This window comes from Caloenas nicobarica, chromosome 1, assembly GCF_036013445.1.
Source record: "Caloenas nicobarica isolate bCalNic1 chromosome 1, bCalNic1.hap1, whole genome shotgun sequence".
NCBI lineage: Eukaryota > Metazoa > Chordata > Aves > Columbiformes > Columbidae > Caloenas > Caloenas nicobarica.
This window is the reverse complement of record NC_088245.1, coordinates 201561500-201579714: the sequence shown is the minus strand read 5'-3', so window position 1 is coordinate 201579714 and position 18215 is coordinate 201561500. Positions and strand designations below refer to the sequence as shown.

The window sequence follows — 18215 nt, the reverse complement described above, 5'->3', positions numbered from 1 at the left end:
ACACTCAAAATGACAATGACACCATCAGCTATACAGTGCAATCAAATTATATTTTTAGGACAATTAGTAGACAACAAGTGACCAGGGACTCCTGCAAACTGCTTCTGGGGATTTCGTGGTATCCTTTGATATAATTTAAGAATCAAGTGATTCAGCACAGAGGAGCACATACGGAGCATGTCACTCTTTGCCTTGTCTGTAACAGGAAGAATAAAGGAGCAGATGGTTTTGATCCTGGGTTTGGGAGTGAGGTTGGGCAATCTTATCTCTGTTTTCCTCTACTAAAAGGGAAATAAGTGATTCTTTTTCTGCCGTGTCTTCAGCTTCTGACAACTCTCTGTTCAGGGACTCTGTAGCAGACTATTCTCTGCCTAGGAATGATAGACACCTCATTCACTTTCTTTATCATCCATGCACGAGATGTAAGCTAGAAGCAGTTAGTCACTTGTCATGCTTTTTCATATCTTCTCACGTCTTTGATTGGTGACCTGTCAAACGCCAGCTAGATTCAAAGATTTATTTTTAAACTTGGTTCCCCATGTTTAAATATGTTATCAATTATCCAACATTTGAAGCGGAGACACTGTTATGAAAGATCTGGACTTCTATTCATACCAAGCAGAAGAATTTTACATTCCTTTAGCAATGAAGGCCTTTTAGTTACTTATTCTCTACTATTTGATAAAAAAACCCCAACATTTAATATCATTAATTAATTTCATCTATCATCCTCTTTGCTATAAAAATTGGTGTGGTTACAGTATGAAAACCCAAAAGCTGGCTTTTAACCATACTTTTTTATTTCTGCGTATGAATGCTCAATTCCTCACCGAGTCATACAAAGTTTTACAAATCATGTAATCCTACATACAGCTATCTAATCTGCTGCTACATTAAAGATCTATTTCTCTGCAAAAAAAACCATTCCCTGCTTCTTTAACAGATTATTACATGAAATTTAGGTACGAATGATCACATATACACCTAACAACTAGCTACCTTTTGAAAAAAACTATTTTAACATTGATTTGTTGCGTAATTTAGGTATCTAATGAATGCTGGAAATCTCGTGGGTTTTGTGCTTAAAAATATTAAAAGTATTTTCATCCTTGAAATATTAATTAAACCCAATACACTTTAATTAAAATATGTACAAATACCTTACCAAATGCTCAGTCATTCCTAGCTGAATAAACCATGATTTCCTAGTAAATGGGAAAACTACATGGAACAGAGTCTATGATGATTGACCTCCTTATCAAAATGTAAATAGCTTAAGTCTTGAAAAGTTACTAAATATTGTACTGTGACTACCAAGCAAATGCTCTGAAATTCAGTAACAATGAATGCATTAATATACAGTGCTGTAATTTAACCCATTGGGCTTTATTAAATCAGGCAGATGTCCATTCTTGATCACTGCCTGGAGCCATTACAGCTTTTCCTTTAAAGTTATGGAGTTTTGTTTATTATCTTCTTGTTTGGTTTTGGTTTTTTTGTTTAAAAGTGCTTCTTTCTGAGAGTAAGTTGAGCTTCGTAAAGGCCATAATTTAAGCTTGTTGATTAGGTCTTTGCATATTGGGTAGAGACTTACCAGTTTATATGCTTCATGTACAGCATGGTATTTTTTTCTTGCAGCCTACCCACATTGGGTGGAAAAACTTAATGATACTCAATTAGACAGTGGAGATCAGCTCCGATGGGAATGTAAAGCCACTGGAAAGCCAAGGCCCACATATCGTTGGCTGAAAAACGGAATTCCTCTTTGGCCACAGGTACATTAGATGAGGAGTCACCAGTATGTTGCACGTTTCTCCTTTCATTCACCTAAAGTCAGTTAAAGAAAGTCCTGAAAAGTACTTCAGAAATGACTGTTTTCTGTATTGGTTTCTTAAGTGTTAGTATACAGACAGGTTTTCTATGCGTGTCTCCTCTGAACCTTCTCAAGCAATGTAAAATTGCATTCATCAGTAATTCTCTGTAGTTCAGAAATATTTCAGAGGTGTGACCTTCTGAGCTGTCTCTAACAGCATCTGCCATTGTACTATAATATACATCTAAGCAATCTCCAGTACGTTTATTTTATTTTTCTTTTAGGTAGTGGTATTATGCTTTTTTTATCTATTTTTTTTTTCTGCATAAAAATATAGTAACAACTGAGAGAAATGCTGTATTTGTTGAATCACATTCCTTCATATTTCCCCCAATGTTATATTATTTATTACATTTTGTTTGTATATAATCATACTCTTCAAAACACTTGCAGGATAATGTAAGAGGCACAGTAACTATGATATTTTCATCAGTTTTCAATTCTATTAATTCTCTGCAAGTAACAGAACTCACCATCAAGACCATTAAAATGTTCCATGTAAGACTCCTAGAATGTAAAGTCTTTAAATACAGTCACCTGCTGTATTTTAGAATTAGATCTAGATAAAATTCTCTTTATTTTAAAAGACCACTCATGGCATGGCCTGCCTTATTTTACTTTGTTCTGTTTCTTTCACTGAATCATCAACACACCAGCCCACATCATGTGAGTTTTGCCTAGCGCCTGTCCATTTTTATGCTCTCAAATTCTGTAAAGAAAAGTTTTGTAAATTTATTTCATGCATTTTTCAGATTAAAATAAAGCTGTTCAATTCTGGGAGAAAATGTCTCCATTGCTAAATGAATTCACAGAATGGATTTATGAATATAAAAGGTGTAATGTCTGTCTTTTCAGTGAATGTCATTTCTATCTGTGAACATCATCCAATTATGCAGACAATGAGAAAGGAAACATAAACACAGTTTACTTTTGAAGCTGTGAGGCACTGAAAATAAGGTTATATGCCTTTACTTTACTATCCATTTCTGCCTTTTTAGATGGAGCTATTAGTCCTGAAATGGAAGCAATTTAAATAGCTGTAGTTTTTGCTTTTCTGATTTTCCAAACCATTAGTTGCACCAAGCTCTGAAATTTCAAATTAAATTTCAGTTTAAACTGGGGAACAGAAGACTTTTTTTCACAATTTCCTCTGTTCTTTATCAATTTTTAATTAAAACTACAACAACTGCAATAATGAAACTTAGAGATGTTCTATAGCAGTTCAAATTATTCACTATACAGCTCCATCAAGTACACATTTCCATAAATAGCTATCAATGCCCCTTCTCTTCCAGCTGTGGTAACTATTTTCTACTAGTGTCCTTTCAAATAAGAAATTCGCACTAATGATGAAGTTGATTAGAACCTTTAACTCTTACTCATGAAAGCAATTTTTATATCTAGTTTTATGAAAAAAAAGTACCATGACTGAAACCATATATTTTATAGAGGTGTGAAGATTGTCAGATATGTTACACCCACAACTGACTTCTTGCTTCATTTAAGTTCCCAAGATGAACTGCTTTTAAAAATCATGTAAGCGTAATAGCAGACGAACAAGAAAACAGACAAAAGTAAGCCTTGGAGACAGTGAATTTACACTGAAAAATATTTATCTTTAAATTTTTTTTTGAGGTTTTTTTCTGCCCTCCCCCATTTTCTTTATTCGTATAATCCCTTATATAAAATAAAAAGTAAATTTGTTGCTCAGGTTTATTTTAGCTTAATAATGTCTTTTGTTCCTTTGCCTTAAGCTAATAGCACAGCAAATTTCCAGTGTCTGTTTGCTTTTATAGAATATTTTTTTATTATTATTCCATTACAGAGCAGAATTGAGATGGTTAATGGTGTTCTGATGATCCACAGTGTGAATCTCTCAGATGCTGGAATGTATCAGTGCTTAGCAGAAAATAAGTATGGCACCATTTATGCCAGTGCCGAGCTGAAGATTTTAGGTGAGTATTATCAAAAAAGAACAGGCTGTTCCTTTTTTTCCATTTGATGATTACATTTGTTCGTGGTCTGTTACGATAATGAATAGATTGTGCCAGTCCAAACTTAGCAGAGCAGATAAAATTGGGTTCTTTTTTCTTGCATTTTCATATATGAGGGGGTCCTTTGTTGCCTGAGAGAGCACAGGTCCTCTTGTTAAATGAAAATATTATTTCATAAATTATTGACTCAATTACATTTTGTGACCATTTCTCATATAAAGCTATATCAGTTCAAATACATGGAAAAATATTGTTTACTTCTGTAAAAACAAGTGCAGGAGAAGAAACGTAGACGAAGTAAGTATATTTTAGTCTCTGTGAAAATCAAATTATTAATTCTACCAAGACCATTATTCAAAGGTAATTAAGCATGATCTTAGTTTTAAAGGTGCAAAAATTTCCTATGAAGTCACAAAAACTGAGTGAATACTGGAAGTTTTGTACTTAAGCTAATATCATCCCATAGGAAAGCAAATACACTACTTAGTGTTACCTGGAAATACAATTAAAAAAATCATTATTCAAAAGTTTAAGTAGGTATTTAATGAAGAAAAACTTGAAGCATCTCTTTCCAACACTGTCTTTCCTTAAAGCAAACTGTGGTAACACAATGGGACAATATTGAGAAGAGGACTTCAACAGGGTTAAGTGAGATAGACTTAGAAGAGTCTCATGGTCTTTATTAGACTATGGTGTAGCTGGAAGACAGATATCTGTTAAAGTAATTGAGTGGCCATATCAGAGACTAGAGACCTCTGCACTGCTCAAACCTTACAAATTTCAAAACCCGCACCTAGGAATCATTCTTGGAAACTCCCAGTCATATGAATACTAAAGCTGAAGTTACTGAAATAATCCACTACCTTTAAGCTAAGATTTGATTCCTGTAAAGAATAACCTATCTAGTACATTTCCACTATTTCCTAGATGGAGAACATTAGAATTGCACTGACAACTCTGTGAAATATTTCTGTCTAGAAATAGATTAAAACCCGCAGTCAATGGTTGCTCTCTTTCCATCACTTTCCTATGTCATTTGTGATTGAGTCAGCAGAGAGATCGCTGTTGGTTACAATGTTCTCTTCCTCTATTTTTTATGTCTGTTACAAAATAGGTATACCTATTATATCAGGTAGTTGTACACTTTCTTTGATGTTCTCTAATATCAGAAACGGCCATTATATGCTGCTGCAGTAAAATCAGCCTTTCATTTTGTCACTTGTGAAATTGTACCCCTGTTAAATTTTAACCATACTGTTGCATTAATGAAGCAGTTGTGTTTAATTTTCTGGATTATTAAAGGAAAAAGAACAGAATAAATTGTCCATATAAATAGCTCTGATATGAAAATTACTCAAAATAATGGTAGGAAATTCCTACATATTTGAGACAATGGAGTCCAGTATGTTCCTATGTGTGCAGCTGAAATAGTTGCGGGAGTGGGGCTTGGTTTTGCAAAACTTGAGTTTAAAAAAAACAGAAACAAATGAAATTACTTCAGAACAACTGTCCTTTGATGATGTGAAATTACAGTAATTAGTGTCATTTTGTGATACATTTATTACCTTATCTGATGCATTGTAATCAATGAGACTTCTTGAAAAGTGAAGTACTAAGAACAAGACATGGCTAAATATCTTCTTCTAAGAAGCTCTCACTTTTCAGTTCCCAGTATTCATAAAAATATAAAGAGGGAAAGTAATAAAAGTTCTCTAACAGTAATATTTTTGCAAGAATTAACTTTAGACAGTGTATTCATGGATAACTGTGGAATTTAAAGTTATTTTCATTTTGAACTAGTTTCTTCTAACAAGTTAGCTATGAAATCAAAAAACTCTGGAAAAGGTATAGCTAAATCAACTGTAGTATTTAATTTCTGAAGCTGTTGGATTTCACAAGAAATCTTATCTTAGTATGTTGAAGTGAAGGACATCTCACTAATTCATAACTGGATTAAGTTATAGACTTGCCATCTAGTCTTGGCTGCTGATTTCAAATATTTTCCAAAATTCCAACTAATCTGCTGTTTAATAATTTCCAAGTCAAAAATTGAGATCCTATCCCCTGAATCATATCTATTATCCTAATCTTTTATTAGGATATAATGAAACAGAAAGCTGTGAGTGTTCTCTGTAGAGTTAATGTCACTTCTCTTCAACAGCTTCAGCTCCCACTTTCCCACTAAATCAAATGAGGAAAACAATAATTATTACCAAGGGCCAAGAAGTTGTCATTGAGTGCAAGCCACAAGCCTCTCCAAAGCCAACTATCACTTGGAAGAAAGGAGACAAAGCCTTAAGGGAGAATAAGAGGTCAGAAGCTTGTTCGGTAAAATAAACATTGTGTTTGGATGTCTGATTGTGTGATATGATATGAAAATACTGCTAATGACAAGAGCATGCCTATGTTAGCATGGGTATGGCGTAATTATTTTGTCAAGCTGGTTTGTCTGATAGTAGTGACTTAATTGTTTCCACAATGTGGAAATGAAAAATCTAAGTAATCATTCAGAGATGCAGAGAGATGAAAAGAAGTTACATTTTGGTTTGGTTTGGTTTTTTGTTTGTTTGGTTGAGGTTTTTCTCTCTATTTTCTGTTACACATTTCAAAAATACTTCAGTTACACTGAAGAGATATTTCAAATTTAGTGTATGAGGGTATTAAAAGCATTGAGGCTGAAGTAGTCAGGACTGCATAAAATATAAAATGTGCTTATTCATTTGAAATAATTTTAATAAGGCAGATTTGCATCTTGATCACAATGGAAGTCTGTCTAAGAATAGCTTTAAAATTATTCAGAGAAGAAAAATACTATTCCATTATGGGATTTAATTATACAAGTAATTTCTGTACTCAGCAGCACATTCATTTAACAGAATATGTTTGATTAAATAAGTTCCGTCCAGCTCTGTACTTTAAACGTAGTTTAAGCACTGGAGGTTAAATGCCAGCTGTAATTGCACTTTACAAGATTGCATGTCTGTACACTAGAATAGTTTTGCCACCCTGCACATGATCTTTAAGTACACAGAGCAATCTTATCTTCTTTCTGGCAACGTGTGTGAATGGACCACTTAAACTGATTTGCATGGTAGTAGTCAAAAAGATAAAAGCAAGGCCTTTTTGTTCATTTGTACAATACTGATGAAAACAGTAGAGCTCATCTGTCCTTGTTAGCTGCAAAAACCATTTCATTCAAGTGAGTCTTATTTTCATCTCATACCGTTTTTTTTGTTCTGAGAAGAAAATTGGTAACTTTTCATGCTCTTCAGGGGAGCAGAGTGGAACAGCATTATACAAATTTTAGTAGCAGCTGTGTGTTGTATAGTACATATCGACAAGATAGAACAGTATTACAAAGATGCTGATAATATAAAATGTCCTGAGACCAATGCCTCTATGCTGTAGCTACACAGTTAACTGTTTTCACTACATGACCTTTTCCTCTCATCTCCGCAAAACTCACTATGGTTTTTCTGATCACCACATGTAAATCACACTTTAATCCAAGGCCAGTAAGTCATTTGGGTAGGTACTTGATGTCTGTCAAAATATAGCCTAACTCTGAAATAAAAACTCTCATGAAAATAAGATCTGGAGCTACCTTTATGGTATTTGCAGCTTTTGATACTTGCTTATTTTGGCAGAGGCTGGACCAGGAAATGGTGAAACATGGAAGATAAAAAGCTGGTTAACTATTTCAAATCTTTGAAAGACTTGAGTTGTATTCAACCTAATTTTTAGTCATCTGTTAAGGGAATATCTTGTGTCACCCAGAGCAGTTCTCCTGCGTCTACTGTTTATAGGGGGCTGTAGGAGAGGTAAATATCATTTTCAAGGGAACTCAGTTCTGCCTCTATATACAGTATGCTTTAAACAACACTAATAAAATCCGTATGAAGAGGACATGAAGGAAACTATTGTGATTTGGGGAAAGAAAATGTAAATCAATGGAGGTAGTATGTGTGTTTCCATGTTTTGAACACTGGGAAGGAGTCATTGGAAGAGAACTGTGTAAAACATTTTTAAAAAAGGAATAATCTGACATTATTTGATGAGCACAAATATATACTTTGAAAATGGACGTTCTTCACAGACTGCTTATAAAAATCACAGCAAAAACAATTAGGAACTGTCATGTGGTGAGTTGGCATAGAATGTTAAACCATCAAAGTTTTTTTTTTTTTAAAAAAAGCATTCTGATTAAATAACAAGGAAAGGCAAGGATAGAACAACAGCATAGATTTTTTTCTTTTCTGCCACAACCTAATCCTCTTCTACAGAGTGCTTGTACCAAGTGCATGTTGTGTTTCAAAGAAATTTGCTTCATTTAGCTGTATCTGTTAGAAAAGTCTCAATACAAAAGAGACCTTCCTCACTATGAAGAAGAAGAAATTGTACTTAACTAGTGGGTCTGCTGTCATCTAGTCCACCTCTTCAAAACTGTGTTGCCTCTTTATGTGTTCCTGCATACAAACGAAAACTGGCTGACAGAAATTCCTCAAGTGACACTTCAGTTTGTATCTGAGCAGAAGACCGAGCTCGTTCCCGCGGGACTTGTGGCTGAGTCCTGTCCTCGCTGCAGTCAGACCTTGACTCCAGCTCCTGGAATGCAATACAGTCTGAAAGCCTCAGGTATTTCAGATTAATACAAAAGGCTAAAGTCATTCACTTGGCAACATAATGATGTAAAGAATCTTCATAAGCTCCATCTCTTGGTCTGTTTTTACCTTTGAACAAATTATCCAACTCTAGGTCTTCCTGTTCACAGTCTCTCTATGCTAGGTTTGCGCTGCCTGGTGAGGAGTCATTGTTTTGAGCAGTCAGATCATTTGATTCCACTTGTAAAACATCTGTATGTTATAACAGTGCTTCTGAACTTGGTTCTGAATGAGTGGCAAATCTATAAGATAGATCACAAAAATTAGGGTGTTCACAGATATTTGCTGGAAAAAAAAAAAAGTTTAATTCTGGGTGTTACAATCACGTAAATGCTATAAATTTGACTAAATTACCCCTATAGAAACATACTTATTTAATAAAGAATCCAAAGTATTCATAATTCATTCTGTTAACCAGATGTAAATATCAAGACTTGCTGCAAAAGCCACGAGCCACATTTTAATGAAACAAATTGTATGATATTGAAGATCTACTAAGATTAACACTTCAAAAGAACAAGGCAGTCTGTGAAGCTTACTGATACAGGATATTTAATAATCACTATCAGCTTTTATATGTCATTATCTCAATGAGTTGCTAATACTTTCAAACAAACAGAAGTTCATCAGCATTTTCACCTAAAAGTTAAGAGGAGGAGAAAAAAAGCTATTTTGAAATTAGAATGCAGCTGAAAGCAAAAGCAACTGAAGTGTAAGTAGAAAACCACATTAAAGGTGCATATTTTCAGTAGTCACCTCACAATAATTAAAATTGTTCACTATCTTTACTAATCACTTGTCTCTGGATTCAACTATTGTCTCATAGGCTGATAGAAAACTGTATGTCATTTATGGCAGTCTGTGATCATGTGTACCCTGGTTATTGATTCGAACGCTGAACTTTTTAGTTAGTAAGAATTTTGCAAAGAACTTCTGAATCTTTTAGTTTATCAGAAGTTCTGAGTTTATAGAAAACTGGATTATATTGGGATCCAGGTCTGAATAAGTTTATCCTTTGATTTGTAGTAAAATATTTGGTTGAAACTTTGATTTAGGTCCTAAATAGGAAGAATTAAGCCCTTGGGCAAGAGTATGGTGATCAACAGTCATTTTCTTGAAGTTTCTGAAACATTCCAGTCAGATACTTGCTAATCTGTAGTCAAACCCTCATTTATTATTTTAGCATCAGTTTCTAAAAAAGATCCAGACCCAGACTATCCAGATCAGAAAGTCAGACAAGTGCCTGTTTCTAATTAAACATTTTCAGAACTTATGTATCAAGCTAAAATAAAACAAATATTATATTTAATAACATTATTTTATGCAGACAGTAAACTTTACAATCCACAGTAAAATAGACTGGAATATGCTATCAATTACATCAATGTAAATCATAAATAATGCTAATAAACTCAATTATTAAATTCCAGACAAATATATATATTTTTTAATTCTTTCAGTTCCTCTGTCCAGGCTTCTGTAAATTGCAGGTATTTACTAACGATTTACTACTGCACCAATTTTTGTGAGCCATTGCTCCATTCACTATAGTTTTGGTTTCATCACTTCCTTAAAGTCACTTGCCTGTTTTGTCTAGATTGCCCTTCAGTAGTGACTACAGCTGATGTTTAAACAGATATGCTTGACTAGTCATAGGTATTAAAAAGCACTATAAGTCTTTATTAATCTGTTTTTCTTCTTTCTCCTACATCTAAAATATTCTTCTCATTAAACTTATCTTGAATTTTCACTCTAGCTCATTATTTCCATTATATATCCATTAATTATAGTTAAAATAAAATAATTCAAAAGCACTCCAGCAGCACAAAGAGTTCTATTCACTCTCAAATTTTTTCCTTCTCCATTCAGACCACCAAGAAATAATTGAAAAAAAAAAAAAATTAACCAACAAGCTGCTAACTGAGGAAACAGGATTTTTATAGTGACAATTTTGTGTTGCTTTATTTTGCTTTTGTTCCTTTTACTTTTGAAGCTTCTCAAATTAAAATGTTTATTTTATCAATGTTTCTTGTAAATTTCGATTTGTGTGTGGACTAATACTTAATCTAAAAAAAATCTAAATACATTTATGTTAAAACATATATGTATGCACTGGTAATACAGTTCTGCATTTATTGATTCCTCCCTTTCCGTATGACGCCATCTAAGGTTTCTCCTTCACATGACAGAAGCTTTAAAAATAAAAACATCAACAGTCTCTGGAGGTCATATTCACAATAGATTACCATGAGCAGAACAACAGTGCCAGTCTCTCTGTGGCTGTTGTACAATTGCTCATATTCGTCCACCTAGGTACAATGTTAACTTTGCCTGAGGACCTAAATATATTAAGCATATCTTTCTGTGAGGAAAATAAATGGTAACAATACTCTTCAATTCAGCCACTTTTCCTGTGGAACAATTAGGTTTCTTCCACTTCTGTTTAAAGGAGTTCCAGAAATAAGACGAAGAAAACTTTTGGCAGGTTAAGCAGCACAGGGAATTTTGGATAGATTGAATGCAATAGCCTGGCCTGGGTTTGGCCATTTCACAAACTTCAAGATTCCTACTTCCACAGTAGACATCATGGTGTTTTTTAATTGATTACAAGTGGTTAAAAATGTTTTATTCCATTTTCTCTGAATGATATCAAGGAATCACAGAACATCTGGAAGTGACAGGGACCTCTGGATACCACCTGGTCCAATTCCTCTGATCAGAGCAGGGTCAGCTAGAAGAGGTTGCTCAAGGTCATGTCCAGCCCTGTTGAGAAAGACTCAGAGGTTCTCGTGGATGAAAAGCTGGACATGAGCCGGCAATGTGTACTCACAGCCCATAGAGCCAGCCATATTCTCGGCTGCATCAAAAGGAGCGTGGCCAGCAGGTGGAGGGAGGTGATTCTGCCCCTCTGCTCCGCTCTGGTGAGACCCCACCTGGAGTCCTGTGTCCAGCTCTGGAGCCCTCAGTGCAGGAAAGATGTGGACCTGTTGGAGAGGGGCCAGAGGAGCCACAGAAATGATCAGAGGCTGGAACAGCTCTGCTGGGAGGACAGGCTGAGAGAGTTGGGGCTGTTCAGCCTGGAGAACAGAAGGCTCCGGGGACACCTTATTGTGGCCTTTCAGTACTTATAATAAAAGAGACCTACAAGAAAGATGGGAACAGACAGCAGGGTCTGTGGTGACAGGACACGTGGTAATAGTTTTAAGCTTAAAGAGGGGAGATTTAGACTAGGTCTGAGGAAGAAATTTTTTTCCAATGAGGGTGGTGAGAGTCTGGCCCAGGTTGCCCAGAGAGGTGGTAGATGCCCCATCTCTGGAGACATTCGAGGTCAGGCTGGCTGGGGCTCTGAGCAACCTGATCTGAGCGAAGATGTCCCTGCTCATTGCAGGGGGTAATTGGACTAGATGAGCTTTAAAGGTCCCTTCCAACCCAAACTATTCTGTGATTCTGTGATTTATAATAAAACCTACCTACTGTGTATTGCCATGTAGAAAAGTTAATGTCTGCTTGACACGTTCTTCATTTACTGTTTGCCTCACTTGAGGTCATTGGGACTGATTTGCAGACATAAAAAATCTTGTAGAAGCTGTACATTGAACAACAAAGTGCTGGATATTAAAAGGAAGTTCTCTGAAGTCAGAATTTAAATACTACAAATAAAATTAGTGGATACTGAAAATAAGGAGACATGAAGATTTGTGAAGCTGTCAGGTATTAAAAACATGGAGAAATATTAATGAGGAAATTCTGTCTTCAAAGTCATGTGAAAAAATTTCAAGCCACACATTAGTCTTTGAAGAACAGGAAAACACTAAACAGTACCCATTAATTGAGAATCATCGTCTATAGGCACTAAACAAAGAATAAATCCACTGGAAGGGACAAAGTGTTCAAGCTGTGTGTTATACAATACATGAAGGAATGAATTGAGGCTGATGAAATTTTGCCTTTACCTAGATTTGCATCATTTTGTTTTCTTTCAGTTATGTTTCTCTAACATTCAACAGCTGTGAAGGAAGTCAGAGAAAAGAAAAATAAGGAGATGTCATCTGGGGACATTACATTCCAAATACTAATATAGAATTGCTACAGTGTGGCTAGACAGAGACACAGGGAAGCCTGAGACTATTGACTTATACCCACCCTCAGGTTAATACTGAAATCTTTGAACTACAGAAGTAGCTGTCCTGTATATCTAGATATTTCATCTGTCAATACTTTGCTACGTAATTAGTGGAAACACATGAACCACTTAAATCTAAAAATATCATCATTCAAAAAATTAGAAATGGACAAGTTTTAATGTTCTTCTGATCTCAGACTTCTTCATTTTCCATTTTGACAGGTTCTTATTACAGTTTTACTCTTCACTCTACAATATTTAAGGATCTGTTAGTTTTTGCATTGTAAGTTCTTTTTTTAATGGCTTTATAGCTCAATTGCTATGAAAAAAAAAATCAAAAGAGAAAAGAAAAAGAAGGGTGTTTCAGAGCAGAAACTAGAAAAAAAAATTGAGTTTGTGGGGGAAAAGTATATTCAATGTGCTTTCGTTAGTACATGTGTTATGTTTTTAAATATGAACATGTATTTCTGTGTAACAGAGGTATGTATGTTATGCTTTCTTCATCATCAGTGGTAGCTTTCCATAAAAGTTTCAGTTCCCTCTAACTGTGGTATGTAATATTTCTTTAAACTGAAAACTGTTCTCTGTGAAGGTAAAAGAAAGTATATATGTAAAATGGATTGAAAATTACTCTGAATGGTAATTTTCAGTTTGTCTATTGGTCTCTAAGTTGCACCAGGCTCAGCTTGTATCTGGCACAACTTTCTGCATCTGGGTGATCAACCACACAGAGCACAGTAGCTCAGTCTACTACCCTACCACTTTTTTTCTTTTTTCTGAAAACACCACGATTTTTTTTCCAGGTAATAAAGATCTTCAGAAATAATCCAACCATAGGAGCAGATTATTAACCAGTTTGAAGATTTAACTTTGTGTGCCCAGTTAAATATCCAAAGAAAATGGCCACTCATGAGTTTCAATTAGTTTAACAAATAGCATTTCCCACAGGTGACCAAATGAGTTCTGTGGTTATATTCAAAGGAATTGTTACCTACAAGATACTAAATGACTTTTTGAACTGAAGCATCCCAGTATTTCTGATCAGGAAATGTATTCAGGACAATACTTTCTATTACTTCTTCTTAAAAAGTACTTCATATACTGCTATACAGCTATTTAGGCACTCACTGACTCTTTTTAGAGAAATATATATGTTTAGGTAACAGTGCATTGAAGTATACATTATTTTAGAAAAAAACATTCTCTTTTTCACTAGTTGAGTTGATGTTTGAAGAAGTGTTCCACCATATCTTACCAATTTTTAATTCAAATAGGTTTTAATTGTATAAAAACAGGTATTCAGACCACTCCAATAAGCCCCCTACAAACTAGACACTAATACTTAGGGAGCTGAGTCCCACCCTCTATGACGTCGTTTTTTGTTGTTTCCACACATTGCATTTCCTGAGTTTTTCTCAGTTACTGAACTGTAAGTATCCAATATATATATCCCATATATATATATATATATATATATAAAAAGCGCTGAAGAGCTCAACCTTTTTAAGTTGCTAACAACCACAAGATATTTGATCTGCTGTATATGCCTTGAATATCTGCTTATACAACTCAACTAATTATCAGTTGAGCAAACAGTTCATGAATTCTGATTCGAACTATGACTAATTTCTTTGTTGCTGTTATAAACACTGCCTATTTGTGCACTACACAGGCAGAATACAAAAACTCATCAATTGCCAGTCGCCTAAAGGTTTTTCTTTGCTTAAGGCTCTTTAGACTATGACTTTCAACATAATTTGTCCTTAATAGAAACTTCATCTAAAATTCTTGGGAATTTAAACACTTAACTTCATGCCACCAGCTGATCCCCACGTTCCCAAGTGGCACTTTAATGATAAAAAGGTAGTGAAGAGCGAAAATGCTGAGGACATAAAGAAAGAGAAGCTTCATGACAGAAACTCTTATCTTCCTGAGAGAGTTCCGCAAGTCACTTCTTTTCAATTTTTGCATAAATCATAGTCTAATTTAGCTGTGGCAGGCTCATAATGGGAATTAGAGATCTGGTTATAATGTATAAAAGGGAAACAATGATAACCTTGACTAAGTAATAAAAACAAATGGGAAGATAATCCCTTCACAAAAAAAGGATCTTTGTTCAAAAGCAACATTGTTTTACTAACTGATCATATTACAACATGAGTTTTGACAAGACACTGATTTTGGCCATGCTCCTAAACAACTCTTACTCTTTACTCATGTTCTTTTACAGAGAACACGATTAATGAAACGATCCAGCACCCATCATGCCTGAAATGTTTCCTGCTTTGTTGTCTTTAGGCAAGAGATTTGCTTTTCTGTACCTAGGCGTCCAGTGAGTTCTGGTTTCAGTGACAAATTTAGATTGCTGAAATTTCCTTCCTCTGTCTCAGGCCTCTTGCTTTACAATGAAAAGATTTAGGGATCTGATTCAAGTGGAAAATAGCCACTTTATTTCACCCGGGATATTTTTTTTGCTAGGTCATTACCCTTGTCAGCTGGTCACACAGATGCAGTCATGCTTGTGCCAAAGCAGCTCAGGAAGGACTGGAGCAACTGGCCATGGGCAACGACATGTACTTGCAGCAGAGAAGTACCCAGGACAGCTCACAAAGTCTCACATTTTCCTGCCTGTATATGCTGTACACCAGTTAGGGCAGATGATTTACCTAGATAAGTAAATTGTAACCTGCCTTTTAATGTTGCCTGGGATTGCACTGGTTTGCAGTCAGGTATGCTATTAAATGATTAGTCCCTGGCCTGGTCAAGTGGCTCTCCCCAGGTATTCCTTAAGCATCTTAGGAGTTTGTGCATGCGAAAAGCCATTCCTGCTAGCCTGTCCACATGCTGCCACCATGTTTTAAAGGCTAAGGGCATTTAATAGGATGGAAACAGTTCTGTGATAGATGGCTTCAATACAGGAAAAGAGTATACCTATTTATTTTTTCTGATAGAGAAATATCCACTGTGTAAATTGTACAGCACATGAGGGTCTTACCTCAGCCAGAATCTCTGCGTGTTATCACTGAAATAGTCACACTGAAACAGTGAAAATATCAACAATAATTACTGTCACTCAGTGACATTTTACCAAATAGCAATAAAACATTTAAAGTCTTTAGGCACAAGGTCTATTTTTAAATTAGGAAGAAACAGAATGTTAAAGAAGAAATTCCTAAGGCATTGTGGGAAATATGTGAAATGAACCCAGATTGTTTGTATTGAGAAATCTTGTCAGACTCCAAAATATAAGCATGTGCTTTGAGTGTATCTTTTAATTTATAGCACCATAAATGTCTAAACTACATATTAAGTGATGCTCAACATTTTGTTAGATCTCCTAGTCAGCTTCCATGATCTGTGTGGAGATGACAGAGTTCTTGTACACATGGGCTTCTAGAATTCATTTTGAACTAGAAAGCCACCTTCCCAGGGAATATTCTTCCTTATCTGTCATAGACTTAAATTAGTCAGGGTGTCTTTTCAACACATTATCACCTATTACATCAAGATTTAGTGATCTTTACTGTGAAGTTAAGACTGTAGCTATCTTATGAAATTTATTACGAAATATCAAAATTTAAAGGGAATTTGCAATGCTCTTGGTGTTTTCTCACATTATATTCTGACATTCTCCAGTCTGTCAGTCTTGAAAATCCATGGTCTGTCAGTACTTAAATGCTAATTTCTCCTAGAAAAGAAGAATAAGTCTATGCATATTTTTAAAAGTTAGATGTGATTTGCAGAAAATTAAATTGTATAGAAAAAGTTAAACAAGTGATTTGGTATCTAGAAAAAAAGTATGGTGGAAACTTGCTTCCTAGTTGGATTAGCAACAAAAGAGAATTACATCAGTCTAGAAAACAACAAGCTACAATTAATCCACAGTCATGATAAGAAAATAATTACTCTCTCAGATAATGATTTTCAGGCCTCTGTCTAAATCTATGGATAGATTTCAATACATAAATGACCATAAACTTACTATCCAATCAGCAGTCTCAATGGCATATTTCTAAGCAATGATATGGCAGTGAAACTCCACCTGTCACGGCTTAACCCCAGCCAGCAACTAAGCACCACGCAGTCACTCACTCACTCCCCGCTTGGTGGATGGGGAAGACAATTGGAAGCGTATAAGTGAGAAAACTCGTGGGTTGAGATAAAGACAGTTTAATAGGTAAACCAAAAGCCATGCATGCAAGCAAAGCAAAACAAGGAATTCATTCACCGCTTCTACAGGCAGGCAGGTGTTCAGCCATCTCCAGGAGAGCAGGGCTCTATCACACATAATGGTGTCTTGGGAAGACACATGCCATCACTCTAAACATCCTCCTCCTTCCTTCTTTCTCCCCTAGCTTATATACTGAATATCATGTCATATAGTGTGGAATATCTCTTTGGTCAGTTGAAGTGAGCAGTACCAGCTGTGTTTCCTTCTGACCTTTTGTGCACTCCCCGCCTCCTCATTGGCAGGCCAGTATAAGAAGCTGAAATGTCCTTGACTGCTTAGTAACAACCAAAATATCAGTGTGCTATCAACATTCTTCTCATACTAAATCAAAAACACAACACTATACCAACTACTAGGAAGAAAATTAACTCTGTCCCAGTTGCAACGAGGACAACATTATATCCAGCAAAAAAGACACTTTAGGTCAGAACAAGGGATATTTGCCATGTTTGCATTTCTGTGTATTTTCAAGTACTGTAAATACCAGTCTTGGTGGTTGTCAAGGTTCAGATTTGCTTCACTGTGAGAAAAATAGACATCAGATTTCCTCATGAAAATTTTATATCAATTTATCTATAGGAAATGCCAAAGTTCCTTTATTTAAGAAATAAGGCAATTAGTATCACAAATCAATATCACACTATTACTGATTGCAAGCTACATTCCTCTTAACACTATGAATCCTATGTTATACTTTCGGCAAGGGGTTAATTTAAAAGAGCTTTAAATTAAATGTTTCTCCTTAATAAATGATAGCGAGGAGTCAAGAATTTCAAAATATTTATGAAAAACAACAACACAAATGATCCACTTCTGCTTGTAAATTGTAAACTCATTTACCACTGTGAAAGAAAATATTTCTAATGTAATCTAGTTGTGTATAACACCAATTTTGCCATGGCAAATTACTAGCATCAGTGAAAACCAGATTACTCTAATGTTAGTGATTTCCATGGAAGCCGATTATCTACACACATATCTGAGATTCATGTATTTCTCATTTTCTTTTCAGTGGCTTTATACAGCTTCTGTCCCTACAGCAAATAAGGAAAAGAAAGTCAGAGGGAAAAGAATAATGAGTGTAATGCACACAGGAAAGTTAAAAATGTATTGAGGCTTCTATTTAGTAGACCAGCCTTGAAAAAAAAAAAAAAGAGGATAAAACATTCTAGTAAGAGCAAACTATAGAGGCATTTGACATTTCTGAAGACTTTTAATGATCTTTTCTCAGCCTTGCCTTTCCCTTCCAATTTCCTCTTGCTAAATCCTTTTCAAAAATTATTGCTGTAGTTTCTGGTTTTAAACATCAACAAGTAATTCCAAGATAATTCAT

The 18215-nt window shown here is 35.1% G+C and overlaps 1 protein-coding gene across 1 annotated transcript in view; it reads left to right on the top strand.

Moving 5' to 3' along the window:
* CNTN5 (contactin 5) overlaps window positions 1-18215 on the top strand; it is a 361776-nt gene that overhangs the window by 225003 nt on the left and 118558 nt on the right. Inside the window, exons 9-11 of the mRNA XM_065645468.1 lie at window positions 1639-1775; window positions 3699-3828; window positions 6029-6179. Coding sequence (XP_065501540.1) covers window positions 1639-1775; window positions 3699-3828; window positions 6029-6179 — 418 coding nt within the window. The remainder of the gene's footprint in view (window positions 1-1638; window positions 1776-3698; window positions 3829-6028; window positions 6180-18215) is intronic.